The 22,368-nt window shown below is 37.2% G+C and overlaps 1 protein-coding gene across 2 annotated transcripts in view; it reads left to right on the forward strand.

Moving 5' to 3' along the window:
- TBK1 (TANK binding kinase 1) overlaps positions 1-22,368 on the forward strand; it is a 28,279-nt gene that overhangs the window by 1,289 nt on the left and 4,622 nt on the right. Inside the window, exons 2-18 of one of the 2 annotated variants that reach the window (XM_080363365.1) lie at positions 829-949; positions 2,741-2,881; positions 3,675-3,804; positions 4,786-4,967; positions 5,784-5,944; positions 7,851-7,961; positions 9,751-9,930; positions 11,304-11,500; positions 13,662-13,720; positions 14,808-14,899; positions 15,314-15,415; positions 18,110-18,188; positions 19,018-19,139; positions 19,266-19,342; positions 19,698-19,737; positions 22,022-22,123; positions 22,235-22,331. In XM_080363365.1, coding sequence (XP_080219491.1) covers positions 863-949; positions 2,741-2,881; positions 3,675-3,804; positions 4,786-4,967; positions 5,784-5,944; positions 7,851-7,961; positions 9,751-9,930; positions 11,304-11,500; positions 13,662-13,720; positions 14,808-14,899; positions 15,314-15,415; positions 18,110-18,188; positions 19,018-19,139; positions 19,266-19,342; positions 19,698-19,737; positions 22,022-22,123; positions 22,235-22,331 — 1,959 coding nt within the window. In that variant the 5' untranslated portion in view covers positions 829-862. Of the gene's footprint in view, positions 1-828; positions 950-2,740; positions 2,882-3,674; positions 3,805-4,785; positions 4,968-5,783; positions 5,945-7,850; positions 7,962-9,750; positions 9,931-11,303; positions 11,501-13,661; positions 13,721-14,807; positions 14,900-15,313; positions 15,416-18,109; positions 18,189-19,017; positions 19,140-19,265; positions 19,343-19,697; positions 19,738-22,021; positions 22,124-22,234; positions 22,332-22,368 lie in introns of those variants that run through there. The other variant, XR_013923583.1, reaches the window with a different exon arrangement.

Below are 22,368 nucleotides of genomic sequence, written 5' to 3' on the forward strand. Positions count from 1 at the left end.
TAAACCAAAACAGTAAGGTTATTCACCTGCAGTTTCTGCTGTTTTGGCAAGGGGGCAAATCTGGCAGTTCTAATGTTTATTTAAATTGCTTTAATTTAATGAAACTTTTTTTTTCTGTTTCCTTTGAATCTGCAAAGACCTGAGTGTCTGACGGTTTAAGTTTCAGGAAGGGTGGGGAAGCCAGGCTGTCTTTCTAGAAATCATGTGACATACCGAATGTTAAATTTTAGAAATGCGCCTTCCAGTAGTAGTTGGTAGTTCTAGCAAGTAGCTGAAAATACTTGTGTTAATTGTGACTTTTATCTAGCTCATGTAAAAATAGCTTTTTAAAGTAGTTAGTCCAGTTCCTTTACAGTTGTACTGAAGTACAAATTCCAGAGCCAAAGAGACCTAAAAGATCTATATACGTATCTGCCATAATCGCTAGTGTCTGTTCTTTGGCATATATACTAAAAAATGGAATTCAGTTACAGGTCTTGCTTATTTTCAGAAGACCTTGTGCAAGTGTTTTTGACCCTTTCCTATAGTTTTTGTTACTGTGTCATGTAAACACCTATGTACAACAGAAGAGGAATTAAAAAGCTTTAACTTTTCCAGTTGATTTTTCAAACAAAGTTTGGGGAGTAAAGACCTCAAATGCAGGGAGATGTTGTGTCTATGGCATTAGTTTTGATTGTTGAGCTTGGTTTTTTTTGTCCTATTATTCTTCGGCTTAGTTGTTCTTAATCATATCTATATGTCTTTGGAGTTGTGGGTGTTTGTTTGGGCTTTTTCCCCCCCATATTTTACTACATTATAATACTATATTTTTAACCTTCTGTTTTTAAGGTGAAAAAGAAAACTGTCTAATCAAAGAGCAAAGATGCAGAGCACTCCGAATTACCTCTGGCTGTTGTCTGACATTCTAGGACAAGGAGCTACTGCAAATGTTTTTCGGGGACGACATAAGGTTTGTGAGGAATTAGTAATCTGAGTAACACATAAAATTGGAACTTTTTCATATATGAATAGCATCATGAAATCACTGACAAGCTGTTCAAGATTTAGGCCTAAAGCAAATATATCTTTATAACTTAATACTTAGTTTTAAATTTTTAATATTCATCTGTCAAATTAGAGTTCTATACAGTTATTTCTCAGTATTTGTTTTAAATATTATATGATTTGTCCTTGTAAAATACTAACTTATTAATTCTTCATTCCTTCGTTCTTCAATTTTGTGGAAATAATGCTTCTTGCTTAGGGATATAAATAGAAATACAAGTCTTAGCAATTTTTATCACATGATATGTTATTTTGGTTTTGTTAAATTATATTTTTGTAGTTTTTCCCTGTTCTTTTAAACCCCATTTCTTGTGATGTTTATGATTTTGTACCATAAGTGAAGTATTCTTACATATTATCATATTATCATGAGATAAAGTTGCTGTTAATCTTTGTGTGTAAATCAGTACTTCATACATGTCCGGGATACCATCTTGGTGACATGCCTTGAGTAATCAGTACAAAATGGTACATCTTTGAGCAGTTTTGCCATGTAAATCATATACTGATGTATATATTGTAACCTGAGTGAGGGGCTAAAATGACCTTACTTGTGTAGGTCATTCCATTCCAGTGAATTTCAGGATACATCTCACAAAATTAATATAAGCCTAGTTGTGAAAGTAACCTTCCCTTATAGTAATGACAGTCTATTTGAGATCAACGTGAAATTATCTATAAGCTACAGTGTTTCTATGTGTTGTACAACACAACAAGTCTACGCGCAGGAAGGCTTTGTCCCTAGAAAGAATCTGTCACACAAAGGATGCTAATGTACGCTTGTTCCTAGAGTGGGCACAGGGAGGTTCTTTGCCCTAAGAGGGACAGAAGTTGCACTCAGCCAGTGCTGTGGGTGCCTGAGCATGTTGGGGCTTAGTCCCACCTGAGAACTTAAGTCTCTGATTAAGCTCATGACTGTGGCTCCTGTCACTTATGTGGGTATGAATTGTTTCAGGATTTTGCATGGTGATACATACTGCTCAACTCTGCTTGCTTTGAAAAAACAAAACAAAGCTAACCAAAACAAACAAAAACCTAAACTGCTTTATCAGTATAAAGAGAACAATAAAGAAAAAGAGAGCAGCGTTCAGCTTCTGAAAGTTGTGTCTTAAATTAAGCAAGCCAAGATTCTCAATTTTAGTATGTTCATGTCTCTTACTGATTTGTGCAAGTGGCTTACCTCTTGCTGAAAAAATGTTTTTCAGCTAAGTTTATGGGTCATTCTTAAACATGTAGCCTTTGTTACACCTAACTGTTCTATATTTTAAAAGCACTTATATTTTGTGGGCCAACCTTGAGTTTCTGTTTTGCTAATCTGTTTGCTTTTAGTCTGTTTTAAGGTAAACAAATATATATATACACATATATATACGCACACATATATATACGCACACATATATATACGCACACATATATATACGCACACATATATATACGCACACATATATATACGCACACATATATATACGCACACACACATATATATATATATATATATATATATATATATATATATAAATTTTTTAGTAGCATCTTAATTCCCACCTTAACACAAAATACTATTTTGAGCTATTTCTAATCTCAGTGTGCTCGTATGCACAACAGAAGTTCTCAAAATGCTTGGATAATGGGTGTGTGTACATTTACAGTCTTATGCTTTTGTTTGATTAGTGATTTGTCTGTTTGTTTTGAACAGAAAACTGGGGATTTATATGCTGTCAAAGTATTTAACAGTATAAGTTTCCTTCGTCCTGTCGATGTTCAGATGCGAGAGTTTGAAGTACTGAAGAAATTAAATCATAAGAACATTGTCAAATTGTTTGCTATTGAAGAAGAGGTAATGAATTGTTGTGGTTGTGATCTGAGATGCATGGGAGTAACCACAGTAACTGCATTTTTGCTTTATCGTTTACTATAGAGGATTAAGCTACGTTTTTAAAGAATGTTGACATATATGATGATATAAATACTCTTACACAACCACCACTGTTTTTTCTTTATTTGTTTTTGTTGTTGAAAGAATGTGCTTGCTTTCAATATTTAGGCATAGGTTATGATTCTTCAAAGCCAACTCAAGAAGCCACTGTCCTAAGCATTATTTTGAATTAGGACTTTTAAGCTATCTGCATGTATGGATATTTAATACATACTGGTAGCCGGAGGTATTTCAGTATTCCTGACAATTTTATGCTTTTGCTTTCCAACCAAGTAAAATAATAACGTAGGACATGTGGAACTGTATGTTAGTATTGCAGTGGTTGTCCTGAAACTGAGACTCATCAGTTGAAGTGACCCAGATGCTGAGATTAGTAAGGAGGAAGGAAGGACAATTACTGCTCTCTGCTCTTCTGTGCTGTAGTCTCTCATTTGTCCACCCATCAGTATGCTGTCCACCCTCTAAATGCCTAGAACTTGAGCCTTTCTTAATTTTTTTCCCCCTCTTCAAGTTAGAATACATGAAACAATGTAAAAATTAATCTGCACTTCTTTAGAAGAGTATCACCAGAATGGGATTTATGATCTAGCTACAGATTTATTTTTTTTTTTAAGTAAGATCCTGTGGTTATGTGTAATTTCTGACATTGTTTTCATAATAGTAACAGATTTACCTTTTCTAATTTTTTTTCTAGACAACAACTAGACACAAAGTACTAGTTATGGAATTTTGTCCATGTGGGAGTTTATATACAGTTTTAGAAGAGCCGTCTAATGCCTTTGGTTTGCCAGAATCTGAGTTCTTAATTGTTTTGAGAGATGTGGGTATGTAGACTTTGCTCTTTAGTCTAATCTGTTGACTGAAAAATGAACTCATACTTGTTTTGTGTATCTTGAAACAGCATGAGATGAGGAATTCAAATTATTATCAACTAATTGAATAAATTAATATGGTCATATGGAGTCAGATCTTTTATGTCTGTATTGGTACAGATAGCTGTATTAAGAAACCATTTCTGTTTAAAGCATTATTATGATTCTTTTTTGTTTGTTTCTTTCAAGATCATTTGTCACATGTTGGACTGATTTCTAGTGATTTTTCAGCCTGGGGAAGAGAGGACTCCAGGGAAACCTTATGGTGGCCTTTCACTACTTAAAAGTGGCCTCTGAGAAAGATGGGGACAGACTTTTTAGTAGAGGTTTTAGCAGCAGAACAAGGGGTAATAGTTTTAAACTAAAAGAGGGGAGATTAAGGCTAGATATGAGGAAGAAATTTTTTACAATGAAGGTGGTGAAACACTGCCACAGGTTACCCAGAGAGGTGGTAGATGCCCCATCCCCACAGACATTCCAGGCCAGGCTGGACAGGGCTCTTAGCGACCTGATCTAGTTGAAGATGTCCCTGCTCATTGCAGGGGATTGGCCTAGATGACCTCTAAAGGCCCCTTTTAAACAAAACTATTATATGATTCTATGATAATTAATCTCAGAAGTGTAAATCAGAAAAATAACAAGGTTTACCTGTGTCTGCCTGTTATAAAATTTTCATCTGTTACTTTATGGGAAAAATGTTGCTGAGAGCAAGAAATACCGTAATTCAGCTGTTTGAAAGAAAAAAAGGCAAAAATGCTTAGAATATTCTCTGGTTCTGATCTTTTTGTTAATAGAGTGTCCCTTCTCATTCCCATTTCCCAATGAGAAAGTAAACATATATGTCTCTGAGCCTCAGTTCACAATTCAATGTATGCGCAGTCCGTGTCAACATACATACATAAATTCTGGTTTTTGTTTTGTTTTTAATTGAAGTGGCTGGGATGAATCATCTCCGGGAGAACGGAATAGTGCATCGTGACATCAAACCAGGCAACATAATGCGTGTTATAGGTGAAGATGGTCAGTCTGTTTACAAACTTACAGACTTTGGTGCTGCAAGAGAACTCGAAGATGATGAACAATTTGTTTCTCTCTATGGGACAGAAGAGTATTTAGTAAGCCCATATTATTTCACTTTCTGTTAAAGAAAAATTGGAAGCCTGAGGCCCTTTCTAATGAGAGTTGAGTAGGTGAAGATCAGACTGTTGGGAATTAGTATTTAAACTTTTGTATTATAATTGTATGTATAACTTTCCACCTTTTTCACCTTGGGTCATGCCAGTTCTGCTGCTGGTCTGAGCACAGTAGCCTTTAAGTAATTTCCATGTCCAGCTTCCACTGTTGCCTTGTGTGAAAAGAAGAACAACAGTATTTTAGTTATGAACGTCTTTGCCTTTATCTCTGTAGATATTTTTCAGTTTGTATTTGAGCTACTTGGGTGATGTTGGGTGTAGTTAAGGTACGCTTACTTGACAGTTAACCAAAGAGAGGCAGGCAGAGAAGCATCAATACAAACACCTTAGGCATAATTGTCTTCCTGCCATGTTTTCCCACATGTAGTATCGTAACTGTTAGTCTGCCCGGCTATGGATCTCTTTCTAATTTGGTTTCTGTTGTCTCAAAATCACCTGGGGCAATACTGGCTATCTCCTCTTCAGTGGTGTCTTATTCTAGTAGTCAAACTTTAGCTAAATTTTTAAGTATTTTTTGCAAACCTTTAATAAAAGTGGCTGTGTTACCTAGGAGCACTTCTGTGATATTCTGTCAGAATAGATTAAGCAAATTCTATGATACAAGCTAACTTCGCTTTTCAATTACAGAGCTGAAAGTTTAGAATGGCTAATTATCTTTCTGTGAGCTGATAGATTGTTTCTTTATATTGTTCATATGGCAATTCTGACTTCTTATTTTTTCTGTTTCTTTCTCTTTAGCATCCTGATATGTATGAGCGAGCAGTTTTGAGGAAAGAGCATCAGAAAAAGTACGGAGCAACAGTTGATCTGTGGAGCATAGGGGTGACCTTTTACCACGCTGCAACAGGGAGTTTGCCTTTCCGACCCTTTGAAGGACCTCGTAGAAACAAGGAAGTGATGTAGGTAATTTAGAAGGAGAATTTTATCTGTGAATTTTATCCATGAAATGCTTTTTATCAAGAAATCCTACGCATATATAGTAAACATTAAAATAGTGAAAATATTGAAGGAAAAACATTTTTTAACGTTGTTGTGGTTTAACCGCAGTAGGCGGCTGAGAACCATACAGCTCTTTGTTCGCTCCCCTGCAGTGGGAGGGGGAAGAGAGTTGGAAGGGTAAAAGTGTGAAAACTCGTGGGTTGAGATAAAGACAGTTTAATAAGTAAAAAACAAAAAATAAAAAATAAAAAAATAAAGCCACCAAACCCACCACCTCCCCCTACTCTCTAAACCCAAAGGAAAACAAAAACAAGTGATGCAAAAAAAAAAAAACCCGATTGCTCACCACCAGCCAACTGATGCCCAGTCAGTCCCTGAGCAACTACTGCCTTGGCAAACTTCCCTCCCCAGGTTTTATTGCTGAGCATGATGTCATGTGGTGTGGAAAATCCCTTGGGGGACACAGCTGTCCTGGCTGTGTCCTCCTCCAACTTCTGCCACCCCCAGCCTACTTGCTGGCAGGGCAGTGTGAGAATCAGAAAAGGCCTTGGTGGTGTGTAAGCACTGTTCAGCAATGGCTAAAACATCCCTGAGTTATCAACACTGCTTTGGTGACAAATCCAAACACAGCACCATATGAGCCTCTATGAAGAAAATTAACTGTATCCTAGCCAAAACCAGTACAAACATTTTGCTTCAACAAGGATTTTACTGTGTGGCACCTTAAGACCTAAATTTAACATCAGAGCTTCCTCAAAATACTAATGGTATTTCCACACATATTTCATTTACCATGGCAATAGGCTGTGGTGTATATAACTTGGATATTCAGGCAAAATTACTATGTTCTAAAATAGGTTTTCAGTCCTGCAAATTGTTGTCCCTTAAATGATTGTTTTCCCAGGTAGCCTTGAAATGCATGCGCTGCTCATGAGACTGACATTTTTTCAGTATCAGAGTTGTGGACTGTGGCTGAAGATAACAGGAGTAGCTCTTGAATGGGAAACAGATGTTGTATCTATGACGTGCTGGTTGGAATAGATTCCTGTTTCATCTTAGTGTAGTTCTATTTTGTTGCTGTTGTGTGTGTTGCATTTAAAAAATAAAGCAAGGTGGTACCTGGGAATTCTGATAGGCTGATAACATCTCTGCTGCGATACTCCTTGCAAAGCTGACTCCAGTTTTTGTAGTTTAAGGAACTGCCAACAGGCATTCTTCTTGTTGTATCCACTTGCAAGATAAGCAAGGAACATATGTTTTGTATGTACCTCATCCTCCAAAAAGAGAAAACACAACTGAAATTTTTGGTTGGAAAAATCCTATCACTCCTGATTAATTTCATGAGACACTTGAGAAATACTAGTCCGTTTGGTATAGACAATGCCAAATTGCTAGGTGTTTCCAAGTTAAAGGAATTTCTCAAAGCCTGCCTCCTGTTCCTTCTTTATTCCCAAATACCTTGGTGGTGGCTGCTATCTCTTGCCATTGAACATGCTAGAAGTTAGTAATGCAAATGCCTAAATTGAACTGCCTTGGAAATCTGACTTTGATTAGTTAACACTCCTGAAAAAACTTCAGCTTCCTTCAGTGATGCCTGAAATATCTCCTACATTTTTCCCAAATCTGAAGTAGATGAAGTTGCTTCTTCAACATGCCCCAAAGTGTTTCCTTTTCATTGTTTATTATCTTAGCACCACTCTCTGTCAGCTTGTAACTGAAGCTTCCTAATCATTGCACCACCTATGAATTTAGGCCAACCTATTGTGTAGAATTTATATTATGGATATCCCATTGGGGATTAGTTACGAGACCTATGTATGTATAAGAGATAGTAGCTGAAGTCTCTATTTTTATGATATATCGCAGGTATAAAATAATCACTGGAAAGCCTTCTGGTGCTATTTCTGGGATACAGAAAGCAGAAAATGGACCAATTGAGTGGAGCTGGGAGATGCCTGTTTCTTGCAGTCTTTCAAAGTAAGTTTGAACTTCTCACAGAGTGTTTCAATGCTACATGATTGGGCTTTTCTGTTTATTCTCTCAGGATTGGGTCTTTGGAACAGAGATCTGGCTGTTGCAGTTGTTTTCTTCAAACTCTTCCATCGATTGGTATAGTTCACTATTAGTTTATCAAGTGTTTTTCTTCCGATCTGTCCAAATAGTTTTATGACTGCTAATTTACAAGTGAACACCTGAGAATCTGAAGTGGTATGAGTAGAAGAAAGATTATTACTATCTTTTCTCCACTCTCAGGAAGGAGTATGAAGATTTAGTAAACTTTAAAGTGATACCCCCCCCTCCCCCCCCCCCCCCCCCTTCTTGCAACAATGTGACTTCAGATATTAAAAAGATTAGGCAGTAGGAAGGAAATGATAAGGCAGTTCCGAGACTTGCATTTTTGCCAGAGAACATTTCATGTCAGCACATTTAACATGTTTTTGTAGTATCTTTTAGGATTTTTTTCTTATCATATTTTTGCTTCATATGCCATAATACTCAGTAGGAAGAGCCATAGAAGATCTAATCTCAACATGATCTTAAAAACACCTCCCATAACCCACTTATCTGTCTATCTTCCTGAGACTTTTTCAGTACTTTAAAATTATTACTTTAATAGTAAAGTGAGACAGAAACTGTTCTGTCACTCTAGAAACTAACTTTTCTGAAAGTCAGATAAGATCCACAACAGGTGTAGAGTGAAAGTCTGGTTTGTATCAGTTCATTAGTTTACAGTGTGCAGAACTAGCAATTTATATATAATTTTCATGATAGTGCTCAGTTGTTTCCTTTGCTTATTCCATACAATTGAAGTGCTTTAAATATGAAAGGAAGCATGTTTTTTTTTTTAATTAAACATCTGTTTACAGTAATATTTTGAAGTAGCATTTAAGCAGCTTTTACTGTTTAGTACTAAAGTGAGCTTAAACACAGCATCCGCTGACCTCTAATGGGGCCATCAGTGTGCCTGTAACACACTGGAGCTTGCTTCAGAATGTTACCAGTTTTGCTGCTGGATTCAGGTTTGATACATAATGTTTAAACTTTGAAGAGGTTGTTAATGATAAGACAGGAGTGGCATCCATAAAGGTCCTTGCAATTCAGGTTCTCAAAGTAGAAATACAAGAAATTTAAGCTGGCCTTTCTCCTAGAATGGTAATGACTGTAAGGCAATAGTTGTACATTTTTCTTCGCAGCAGTTGAGCTGCGTATGTGGAGTGCTTATTTAGCCCTGTGTCAATCAGGATGAATTCTGTTAGTGTTGACAATTTAAATAATGAGTCTTTGCTAACCCAGCTGATTTCAATTGAAAGCAATATAGTGTCCTCACACAAGCAGCTCAGCCAGCAAACCATAAATGACAGTAGCTTCCTTCAAAGTGATAAATGGTGGTTTGTGAGGTGAGCTGGGTTAAAGACTATTGCCCAGCAGTGGTAGAAGGTGACCTTAGCTCTACAATGTAGTCTTTAAATTGCATGCCATTTTTCCAATGCCTGTGAAATTTGTCAGATATTAAGGAAAAAATATTTGATAGTTGAGCCTAAAAATGAAAGAGATAAAGTATGTGTATTAATGAAAAACAATAAATGTTACCATTGAACATTTTGTTGTTCAGTAGAGGGAAAAATAAGTAAAAAAGCTCTGGATATTCTTCAAGGATAATAGGTTTGTATTCATGAGATGTGTCCAATGAAGTATTGCAACTGGTTACAAGATAAAAAGGTCAAAGTAGATCCAAGTTGTCTTGTGTCTTCCTGGTGTCCTCTAGGGGTTTGCAAGTACTGCTCACACCTGTTCTTGCGAATATTCTTGAAGCAGACCAGGAAAAGTGCTGGGGATTTGACCAGTTTTTTGCAGAGACAAGTGATATACTGCACCGAATAATAATCCACATCTTTTCACTACAGCAGATGACCTTGCACAAAGTTTATATTCACAGCTATAATACGTAAGTGTTCTCTCTGTTTTCATTTCTTTGCTGATATTCGGGCGAATGTTACTGTGACCTGAGATCACCAGTGTTACAAATTTGGTAGCCTTTCCTTAGTGGTTTATCTGTGGAAGTGAAAGCTTGTAATTCTTCTGTGTATTCACAGTGCATAGAAGCATGTTGATAATAAAATATTTCTAATAAAAATAAAATAATTGAAGGTCAAGTCAACTGATCTTAAATTTGGTCTTAATCAGTGACAGAACACACAATCCTTGATATGTTACAAGGTGTCTCTGTTCTTAATGGATACCAACTCATCACCCATTTGTATATCTTACTTATTTACAAAGTAGTTTTCCAGAGGCTCTGTTTAACTCTCGCTTTTCTTATCTTATCCTCAAGAATACATATGTGCACATTGTCTATCTGACATAAAGCTCTTACAGGGATTCTGAACTTTTAATTGGTACGATTTAGGATCCTGAGTTATATGGAGTTGCCTTTATGGTCATCAAATGTTGATGTTAAAATCTAAAATTCTGGTTTACAGTTTGATACAAAAATCAGTGGCCTTTCTCTGTATTTTGAGAGAGCCCAAGTACTGGTTTTGCTGAGAAGCCTTCCTTGTAGCTCAAATTGCTATTTGTACTTTAGAGTTATTTACCTTTATGATTATTTGAATATGAGCTGCAGTGTTAAAAGGTGTCAGTGCTGCACAGGAGGCAAATTGGTCCTTCCTGTTAGTGTGCTTAAGTTTTTTCTTCTTTGTGGGAGGTTTTGTTTGTTGATATTTTTTGGGGATGCAGAGCAAGAGTGGAGTGTTTATAAATTCTTATTCCTTGTATCCATTGATTGCTGGAAATAAAATACCTAAGTGCCCTTCATTTTCTTCATCACTGCTGTTTTAGGAGATAATCTGGCTGTCTGTTAGCTTACAGGCTGAATATAAGGTGTGTGCTTTTTGACATGTGAAACACTATAGAGTTTTCTCTTGGAGGGACTGTCTGTCTCCTTTAACGAAATGGGTATGCCTGAGGAAACTAAAGCGTGCTTTCTTCCTGTCATCTGGTGTTGTCTGTTTTTACTGACCTTCAGACTCCAGGCCAAAGCAAGTTTGTTTACACAGACGTGCTTTGGTGGAAAATCAGAAGTAGAAAGGGAAGTGTGGTATTTTGCAGGAAATAGGATTTATTATCGTAACAGAGCAACCTGGAGCCTTAGGCAGTGCGCTGCTTTTTGTGCTGCTTGTAAGTCAAATGCTTTATGTGTAAAACCAGTTATGAGTTAATCAGAAGTAAAACGGATTTTTATTTAAATAATACAAAATCTGAATTGTTGAACTATTGTGGTGAGTCTAACTACTACTGAATGTATCGTTTGTATTATAGAGCTGCTATATTTCATGAGTTGGTCTACAAACAGACAAAAATACCATCTCAGAATCAAGAACTGATATATGAAGGTCGGCGTTTAGTACTAGAGCCTGGGAGATTGGCACAGCACTTCCCCAGAACTACTGAGGAGAACCCTATCTTTGTAGTAAGCAGGGAGGCTGTGAACATTGTCGGATTAATCTATGAAGAAGGTACATGAAAGTCATTTCCTCTTTCTTATAGCTGTCCTTTGTAAATAGTTTGGGTTATTTAATTATAATTTTATATCTGTTATATCTCAGGAATAGTGTTTGAAAATTTTCTCTGTCGATACCTGAAGTTGTAAATACGCAGTCCATGTTGGTTTGTTTTGTTTTTTTAATGCTGAGTGTCCAGCATATTTTTGCAGAAACAGTAGCTGCTTGTGATGTTCCCAGTGCTCTGAACCTGAACATCTGTGTGTGAAGATGTAGTGGTGCAAATGGAGTTCTGAAATTTTTTGAAGCATGATACTTAGCAAGTAGAAAGGAACATTGTAGAATGTAATTCAAAGTTGGTTCTTTTGTTCTGCTACTCACAAAGTGGAAATTCAAGTTTTGCTTTTTTTGTTATCGTGAATGTAGTTAGTCTTTCTTTTAGCAGAGGATGTCTTAACAACTTACCTTTGCTTAGAAGATAAGGTAATGCCATAACAGGAAAAATAAAAAAGAAATTATGTTTGCATTTCCATTTATCACTGAGAGGCTTATAGAGGGCCCTGTGCCAGAGCCCTTTTTTATAAGAGGTGAGCTTGAGGACATGCCTCCAGTTGAGAAATCAGCATTGCTTTTGCCAGTATGTCCCACGTACTGACTGCTGGGGCCAGCTGGCACTCACACGGAGGTGCTGAAGCCTGTGGGTAGGTGAGATGTTTGTGGAAAGATCAACTGGGCCTTTATGTTGTGTCAGAGCTTTCTGAAGGCGTCAATGAGCAGGAGAACAGAGGAGATTCAGTTGGCAGAGGCTGCCCTAGGTTTTAAGAAGCTCTTTGGGGAAGCCCTACCCTTAAAACTCTCAGTGAAACTAAGTAGCCATGAGATAAGAGGGAACAGTCTCCCATGCAGGCAAACACAAGGCTGAAGAATAGAAATAAATGGTTGGCTTTCTCAATGGAGAGAGATCATTAGTGGACACCTGCATTAAATCAAAGCATACTTAGGTTGCCAGACTTTTTATTTATGTTAAAGGCTTTAATTGGTTCAGAAAGCTTCCATTGAAGGAAGGGAAGAAAAATAAAAACTACCAAGACTTTTGTTAAACACAAGTTTCACCAGATCTCAGGAAGTCCTTGAACCACAGATTGTTCGAAGCTGGGAGAATCTGATAGAGAATTCTATTTTGCTCTGTCTTTGCATTCTTCCCTAAGCCTCTGCTATTGGCAGCTGTGGGAGAAGATATGCTGAGCTGGGTGATATCCAGTAATGCTTTTTTGTATAGAGGTAGCGGAGGACTGGGCAGAGAAGGAACCTAATGATGTTCAACAAGGGCAAGTGTAGGGTCCTGCACTTGGGGAGGTATAACCCCAGGCACCAGTACAGGTTGGGGGCAGGCCTGCTGGAAAGCAGCACTGCAGAGAAGGACTTGGGAGTTCTGGTTGACAACAGGTTGACCGTGAGTCGACAATGTGCCCTTGTGGCCGAGAAGGCCAATGATATCCTGGGGTGCATTAAGAAAAGTGTGACCAGCAGGTCAAGGGAGGTTCTCCTCCCCCTCTACTCTGCCCTGGTGAGGCCACATCTGGAGTACGGCATCCAGTTCTGGGATCCCCAGTTCAAGAAGGACAAGGAATTACTGGAGGGAGTCCAGTGGTGGGCTATGAAAATGAGTAGAGGCCTAGAGCACTTTTCTTATGAGGAGAGACTGAGAGGGCTGGGTCTGTTCAGCCTGGAGAAGAGAAGGCTGAGAGGGGATCTCATAAATGTTTATATTTATCTCAAGGGTGGGTGTCAAGAGGATGGGACCAGTCTCCTTTCAGTGGTGCCCAACAGTAGGATGAGGGGCAACGGGCACAGATTGAAGCACAGGAGGTTCCGTCTGAATATGAGGAGAAACTACTTTGAGGGTGCCGGAGCACTGGAACAGGCCGTCCAGAGAGGTTGTGGAGTCTCCTGCTCTGGAGACATTCAAAACCTGCCTGGCCACTTTCCTGTGTGATCTGCTCTGGTGACCCTGCTTTAGCAAGTGGGTTGGACTAGCTGATCTCTAGAGGTCCCTTCCAGCCCCAACCATTCTGTGCATTTCTAAAAGGTATACTAGTGTATCCAATAATTTATTAAGACTTTTGAAGTATCTTGTGCAAAGTAAGAAAATACAGATATTTGTTTTATATTTCAGTTTTACTTCCTAAAGTACATCAACGTTATGACTTGGATGGGGATGCCAGTATGGCTAAAGTGAGTAATTATGATTTTAATTTATATACTTCAGATAATGCTACTGAAATGATATTGAAATGGAAGTTGTTAACAAGGACTTGAAAAGTAGATTAAAGCCATACTTTTTATACAAATTATGTTTGTATATTAAAACAAAATAACAATCAGAAACAAACCCCTTTGTTACTCTGTAATTCAGTGATGGGGGGAAAGGATCCTGTCACTTTGGAGTCCTGAAGTTAGTGAGAAGATTCAAAACATTCCCTGTGATGGTGCAAAACCTAATGTAAGGAAAATAATTTTCATCTATCTCTCAATAGAGAGGGAGTCTCTAGGACTCTGCAGAAGCGTAGGATTTCTGTTGCCTCTCGTGCAAGTTTTCAGAACCTGTGGGAGGCAAGTGGAGGATATTTCATTCTTGTGGTCATTTTTCTAAAACAACCGAATGTGCGCGTTGCCGTGCTTTGACTTTGTGACCATCATTTGTCCTATGGCTGTAAAATACTGGCTGCTGAGGAGCCTTGTATTCAGGCATGGTAGTCCTCAAAGTGTATGTCTCTTTGAATTCCAGAAGTCTTTAAATTTAATAAACAGAAAGTAATCAGTTGATATTAATTATTCAGAATATCTAAAATTATAATTTCTGAAACTTTGTTCACAATTCTAGGTAATGCAGCAAACTTGTAAGTGAAATTAGGTGGAGAGGGTCCCTAGCCTTAGAATTTAAAAATGTGTCCTTTTTTACATATTTGTTTTAGTGTGTATGTTTAATTCCTAAACTACTAAAGAAACATACTTTTGACTTTCTAGAAATTAATGTAAATCCTAAGAGTAAGTGGTGTCACTTTTTTTTATAAGAGACTTATTTTCATCCCTGACAGACATTGCAACAAAACTGGAAGAACACACTACCGTGTTTAGCTCTGCCTCCATGAGTGTTCGGTTATCTCCAGACTAAAGTTTGAGCAAAGTTACACATTTCAAACTACCATCTTCATGTTTTCTTTCTTTTCTTAATCTATGTTGCTTTGTTGTGATTAATTGACTTGAAACAATTGTTAAGAGAATGCCAGAGTAGTGCTAATGTTGTTTGTTTTTCCACCAGGCAGTAACAGGTATTGTATGTTATGCCTGTAGAGTTGCCAGTTCTTTGCTACTTTACCAGGAGCTGATGCGAAAAGGAATACAATGGCTAATGTAAGCAATTGATTGAATCTGCACATTGTTTTTTTAAATTGAGATATGCTTTGATTATCAATACATAATTATGTGTTCTCCCTGTACTTTGGGAGTTTTTTCTTACTACTTGAATATGAATAAGCTTTCTGAATTTTTTCCTTCTTTCTGTCATTAAGGAAACAAAAATATTTTTTTCTATCAATAAGGTTTAGGTATTCGCAATTTCTCTTTCTTCTGTGGGTAATTTAAGTCTAACCTCTGGTAACATGCAGGTATAATTGAGCATCTTGCACAAGAGAGTTTTATATGAGGAATATGCTAATGCATCTGGAACTGAAAGCAATTCTTACTAGCAGTTATTACTGTATTACTGATTGCTGGTAAGATGGCAGTTAAATACTTTTGTTATAGACTAATGCTTCACTTTTGTAGTGAAATAATCAAGGATGATTACAACGAATTGGTTCATAAAAAGACAGAGGTGGTCATCAGGCTGGATTACTGCAGCAGAAACATTGAGAAAGCTGAAAAAATGTGAGTAGAAGCACTACAGCAAATGCATTGATTTTTCATTATCATCTTCAATGACAGTGGTATTTTATGCTATGTTTATTTACAGGGGTCTTGCATTAAAAAAAAAAAAATTGGAATCTCCATGGATTTGCTGATCACAGTGACTTAAGCAAATTTAGTAATTCGCTTCACTCAAATTGGAGTGTTAATTTTGCTCCTTAATCTAGTGGGAACAACTAATTGCTATTATGTATTCTTTTTCTCCTTTCTTCTCTGACTCGCTCATTTGCTGTTGTTTAACTTTAGAAGCTACAGTGAAGTCTGGACAAAGAATTGAGTAGCTTTCATTAGTCCTCTAGTGCTTTTGTTGCTGAGTTGGCTTGTGTGTGTTTATTAAGGGTGACTAAATACTGCCCCTTTCACAGCTTTAATGCTGTAGCTTTTTATTCATGGAAATAATTTTAATGTTGAAGTATAACATAGAACAGCTGAGGAAAAACAAAACAACAACAACAAAAAAAACCACCCACAAACAAACAAACAAAAAAAAACAAACACCAAACCAAATCCAAACCAAAACAAGCCCCACCAACTAAAAAAACAAAGCTGCATTAGTATATCACAGTGTATGCACACAGGGATACCAAAAGTAAACTGTGCAGGAAATTGCACTTTTGTAATTTTTTTCAAGTGCTTGGCTATTGCGTTACTTTTGTCTATTTTGGTTGATTCAAAGAGCAGAGGTCTGTGTCACAGAGTCTCACTGTCGCCCATTGGGACATATAGTAGAAAGATTTTAGAGTGCTTTCCTTAAAACTGACAAAATTTATAACAAGGAGCAACTAAAGAATTGTTATCTCTTAGTGTAGGAGACTTGCAAGTTTCAAAGACAGCAGAGGATGTTTATTTCTCTTGTCTTCCAGTCCAAGGAAGCAAATGTTTTCCAGACTTTTCTGCTCTACCTTTTTTGGTCAAGTGCTGTCTGTAGGAAGTGGGATTGCACTATCGAATTCTCCTCCCAAATTTTATTTTTTTTCTCTCTCCCGATTTTTGTTTCACCCTCGAGTCCCACTCAATGTCCAATTCTTGGTCAAATTAAAGTGTCCTTGTGGTGTTTTGTTCAGTCTTTCCACAAACTAGCGTTATCTCTGTCTTGAAGGTATGTTATACAGTTGGATACAAACTTTAAACCCCAGTTCTTTATAGGATTCTCCTATGGGTAGTTGTTTTACTATTCATGCTACTGCCAGTCTCCTCCAAATGCTGTCCTGGTCTTAGGATTCTCCGAACTTGCTTCCAGGCTGCTCTGAAAATGTAGATGCCCACAAGGTGATTAAAGCACAAATGCAGAGCCATGGGGTTTGCAGAGTAGACTTAAGAGTAAACTTAAGCCACATGCATGTGTGAATTGAACAGGTTCTATGTAGTGACTGCGGATGCCCAAGGATTTGTCAGAGTTGCCCTGTGTGTGCCAGACATGTGCAAACTGACACCCCTGGGCTTTAAGGTACTTGTTTTAAAAACCAAAACATAACAAAAAACCAACAACAGTGAAACTGTAGCAAAGTTGATAACTAGCAAGATAACAGTATACCTGTGTGGCCTAGTTACAAATCATTAGGGCTATAATCCAAACTCTTCATCAAGCCAGTTTACACTAGTTGACAGAGCTGGTTCTTGTTCGCTTTGTATTTGGTTCAGACAGCTTCTTCCTGCATCCTGCCTGGTGCCCACAGGAGAAAGCTGCTTAGAGCTCAGAAGAAACTGCTGTATATTCTGATTTGTGATTCTGTGCTTTCAGCGGTATCCCAGAGCAGGGATTTAAACAAAAATTATGTTCGCTTGCAAACTGGTGTTGGTTTTGTGAATAGAAATTTGCTTTGTGTTTGCACATGGTGTTTTGGCCTGGTAGGAAGGGGCAGGATTTTCAGTTTATTTGACTTCAGAAGACTTTTATGGTGTTAGCAAAGGACATGTCCTCTTGTTTGCCCTCCCTTTTCAAGGGTGCTTTAAAGCATGACAATACAAAACTTTTAGTTGAAAAGGTAAAGTACTGAACCTGAGCAAAGTATGTATTTTTTTGAAAGCAGCTGAGCTGGTTTTGATAGTGTTTTTAAAAATAAAATGTGCCTGAGACTCAGCAGGAAAAATATTGTCCCAAATTATTTATTTGGCACTTTGAACTCTGGTCCTATGGAAAGTATCGATATGAACAGATGGTGCTACAAACTCAGCCTTTAAAGTTCTGGTAACTCAACCAACCCAAGGTTTTGGTAACTCAGCCTTTCCAAGAAGTTTCCACAGAAGAGCATTTTGGTGCACTGGAATATTAGTTTGTTGTATGTCATTGACTACTTCAAGTAACTTTAGTTTGGTAACCTTTTAAAATTGATGAGAGAATATAGTTTCCCACAACCAGTCAAGGACAAATAATGAGAACAGAATAAAGAAGTCAGGAATGGAAGTTTCAAACTTCTTTTTAACAGTTCAAATATAGAAAAAAAAATCAAGGACTTTGTTTTCATAACTAAAATGTTTCCATTATTAATGTCCACTTAAGGTTGTCAGTGTTTCATGGATGCTGCTTGACAGAGACAGTATTTTGTATAAAACAAAAGGTAGTTATGGTTAATCTCTAGATTCAAGGAATATTTTGAGTCTCTTCACTGCTTGTTGATTTTCTTCTTTAAATGTGCTGTTGTTTTTTTTGTTCAGATATGAGAATTTGATACAGATGAACTTGGAAGCACCAGAAGTGGATGAAATTTCAGAGATACACACAAAACTGTTGCGAGTAAGTATCTTGCAAACCTCTGTCATTCTCAGAATGCTGTTTCTAAAGAAAACACTGAATGCGTGTTAACACAGGTTTATCTGTGAATAACAACTCTGAATTTTTGAAATCAGTTCTAGATTGCCAAAGGCTGTTAAAATGCCCGTACTGAGATGTGGATATCTTTCTGAAAACAGATTGAATCCTTGTATTAGGCCAGGGTGGTGAAAATAATCAGTTCCTGAAAATACAGTCTCATTTTCTATCATACTCAAGCCAAAAATTATGATCGTGAAACGTATTTTACTTTGTAGATTTTTTCCCTTCTATTGAACTACTTCATTGGCTTTCTAGAATGATACAGACACACACTTCAGAATGATCGGCTTTGAAATTTGCATCAAGTTTCCAGACAAGTAAGGAAAAACTGAAAGTAACTTTACACACTGGTGTCCTAAAGTTCTCCAGTCTAAAAGTAAAAGATGATTACTGCATTTTTATTTTGAAGGAAAGGTATGATTTATGTGGGTATTCATTATATGAATTCTTAACAAAACAAGAGAATGAGTGTGGAAGTAAATAGGGAATATATGAAAGGTAGAAACTTATTGTTGGGAGAAAATAAATATTAACTAACAGAAATTCCAGCATCAAAGATGATTCATTCTTTTATAGAACTGTGGTTTTTTTCTACTTTTAGCAAAGCCTAGGCAGATAATTAGGCATATTTCTTTAATGAAGGTCAGTGAAACAAATGAGTCTCTAGTATTAATGTGCTCAGTCTGTTTTCATCCTCACTAATTTTTTACTTTACCCAGTGGTAAGATTGAACTTTCTTGCTCTTATGTAGCTCTCCAGCTCGCAGGGCACAATAGAAACTAGTCTTCAAGACATCAAAAACAAACTTTCTCCTGGTGGTTTACTGACTGACACCTGGGCAAATCAGGAAGGCATGCATCCAAAGGACAGAAAGTGAGTAACTCTATCAATTATTTTAATATATATTGAATTCTACATGAGTTGTAGTTCATAAAGCTCCTTAATAGCTACTTAAGTTTGTATATAAAATATCTCATTTTCTTCCTTTTGTCACTCTAGTCCAGAAAGGCTGCAGGTGCTGCTGTGTTCCATCACAGATATTTATTATCAGTTCAAAAAAGACAAAGCAGAACGAAGTAAGTAACTTATTTGATTCACTTTTAACATAAACTGTAAGATAAAGGACAGGTCAGTCCTTGTTCCACTAGGATATCTATAATAGGAATGGAGAGTTAGTCAGCAACAGTGAATACATCTGTACGTCCTTTTGGTGAGGTACTGTCTTAAAGCCCATCTGAATGAAATGCCACCATTAATCTCAGAAATTTGAATTGCAAGACTGAAGAGGAGGAAAAAAAAAGTAAATGACCACTTTTCCCTATCAGGATAGGAGAAGGAAACCATATAGAAAATGAATATATTTAGTGGAGTTTTACATAAATAAACTAACAGAATTAAACTGGTAATGTCTGTCATCTGCTCTGATCCTAGGGCTTCCTTATAATGAAGAACAAATTCACAAGTTTGACAAGTAAGTTTTGATGTTACCTTTGGGAAATACCATGATTGCTTTCAGGTCCTTCAGGTGCTTTTGCCAATAACCTCTTCTGTTAATTTTTTGTTGTTGTTGTTGTACATTATAACCTGTTTAGGATTGCTTTTTAAAAAATTTCCTTTAAATATCCATAGTGGTGCCAGCATATGGTAATAGGGTGATTTCTGGCAACTGAGTTCCTTCACTTGGCAGATCTTCTAAATGTAGGTGAGAAATACCTGTTTGCTATCTAGGTGTAATTGTCTTGCAGGATGCACTTTTTTTTCCTCCTGTGTTTTTAGGTTTGAAAAGTAAGTGTAAAGTGACTTTGTAACTAAGATGCAGATAATTTTCTACAGATGAATAAAATATGAACTAGCTGAATGAAATTCTAGATTTATTTAATCTTCTAGGAAATATAGCACAAAAAATAAATTTTAATGCAGTTGTCCATGCCTGTTTAAAATTGTCACTTATGAGAGGTGGCCACATTATGTGTAACCTGGGTATCTGGGCTCCCATCAGGCTCAACTGAACCTACTGACGAAGTCTTGAGCAACTGTGAACAGCTGCTCTGCTCATGCTGCTGTACTGGTCTCAGCATTGATTCAGTTCCTTATACGCAGATGTCTAATACTGTTTAAGTGGCCCTGAGGTATCTGAGATGTACTCTGAGGCTGGGAGGTAGGACACAAGACAAATGGGAAACCTGCACCTTTCTGGGTAGACAGAAGCAGGGCAGGGTATCTCTGTGCATCTCCAATGATGCTAAATGCTTATATTTAAGTAGTTGTTTTCCTAGTGGCTGGTCAGTTGAGTGGGTTCCCTGTACTTTGCTGAGTGCTATATGATTTTAGACCCTGCTTCTGTCATTTTCTAAAAATTATTGCTGTTGCTACCACTAGTGTGGCTTCACTGACAATTACAGCTAGGAAGCTGATGTGCAGAAGGTGCTGGTGTTCTCACAAACATGCCACTTGATTTTCCCATAGTGAAAGATAAATGGGGTAACTGCCAAGCCGGGGGGAGATTGCCCCAAGATAAAGGACAGTAGGGGCAGGAAACCTGTAAGACAGATCTGGATACACCGATGGAGACTTGGACACGTCATTGCCCTGCAAGGGAATGGTCTTAATGTGAGAGATAATTTCCAGCCATATGTTCTTAAGGATATAGTTGTAAAACAGGCAAACATTGGGATGCAATCCACAGCTCATTTTAAAACTGCACTACCTTGGGCAGACTAAAGAAATGTTAGGGCTTTTTCTACCATGCAAACTGTGCCCTTGCATTAATATGTGAGTAAATAAATAGGCTTCACTTTCATGGTTTTGAGTACTGGTATGTTTCCTAACACAAGTGTCTCCTTGGAATTGTTCAGGTATCTTTGAGATCCTAACTGTATCTTCTTTTACTGGATTGGTCACAGAGAGAAATGGCAGCGGTTTGTGTTAAGAACATGGTGCCATTAGCAACAGAAACTGGCCTTTTGTAATATTTACCACTAGATAGACAAGGGAGCAGCACTCAATTCAGATTATTTTTTTTTCTGGGTGAATGATACACTATGTATGCCTGATGACAATCCAGCTAAACTCCAGCGAGAATTGGATTAACCAATAGCTATCGTGCAATACTTAATGAGATACCAGAAGCAGGTGTTAGACTATAGTGTCCCAATACCCCTTAGTGCAGTGCACAGCATGGTGAGGCAGTTACACTGGGATTACAGTCTGCAACACTGACCAGAATTGGGGTTTGTTTTGTTTTCCTGTCCTTGTCTCTATATGTGCTTTCTTTTTTCTACTATCATAAATCTAAGCTGACACAAAAATGCAGTTTTTCTCTTGCATGTATATTACTCAGCACGAAGGATGATTTGTATGTGCTGGAAGTTCCTAGGGTGTGCAGAAGGCAAATAAGAAATAATAAGGATTTTTGTCCTTTCCATTTAGAATCCCTTTTCCTTAAATGTACTTGCTCAGATAAATACTGACTCAGAGAATACATTTGACCATTTGTTAGTATACAAATAATTGCAAGTAAATGCTTCAAATATTTTTTTTCTCCCTAGTAGGGAGAAAAAAAATGTTATGTTTTTTGAAACATAAACTGTCAGTTTATGCAGTGTGTTGATTTTTCATGCATTACAACAGCATGAATAAAGTTGGCTGAAGGGATTTTAAGTCCACATAAGTTTTCTTCAAGTTTCAGAAAGTGAATTAGAGGAACGGGGTTTTGAAAGCAGTATAACAGTATTCTGGTTGTTTCTGTGTTGCAGGCAGAAGCTGTGTTTGCACGCAACAAAAGCCATAGCTCTATTCAAAGATGAATGTGTCAGCAAGTATGATACATTTTTGGACAAGGCTGAGGACTGGACAAGGCAAGCTATTGATTTCTTTAGTATTTGGTAATGTTCACTGCACCACTTTATAAAAGGAAGCTTTTAAAAGAAAACTTATTTTCTTTTTAAAGAAAACTTATTTTCTTTTAGGAAAATGCTTCACATAAGGAAGCAGTTACTGGCTCTCACCAACCAGTGCTTTGATATTGAAGAAGAGGTATCCAAATACCAGGATTATATCAATGAGGTAGAATGCTTCAAAATTATGTAAAGTGTTTGCATAG

The sequence above is a fragment of the Nesoenas mayeri genome, assembly GCF_963082525.1.
Source record: "Nesoenas mayeri genome assembly, chromosome: 1".
Classification (NCBI taxonomy): domain Eukaryota; kingdom Metazoa; phylum Chordata; class Aves; order Columbiformes; family Columbidae; genus Nesoenas; species Nesoenas mayeri.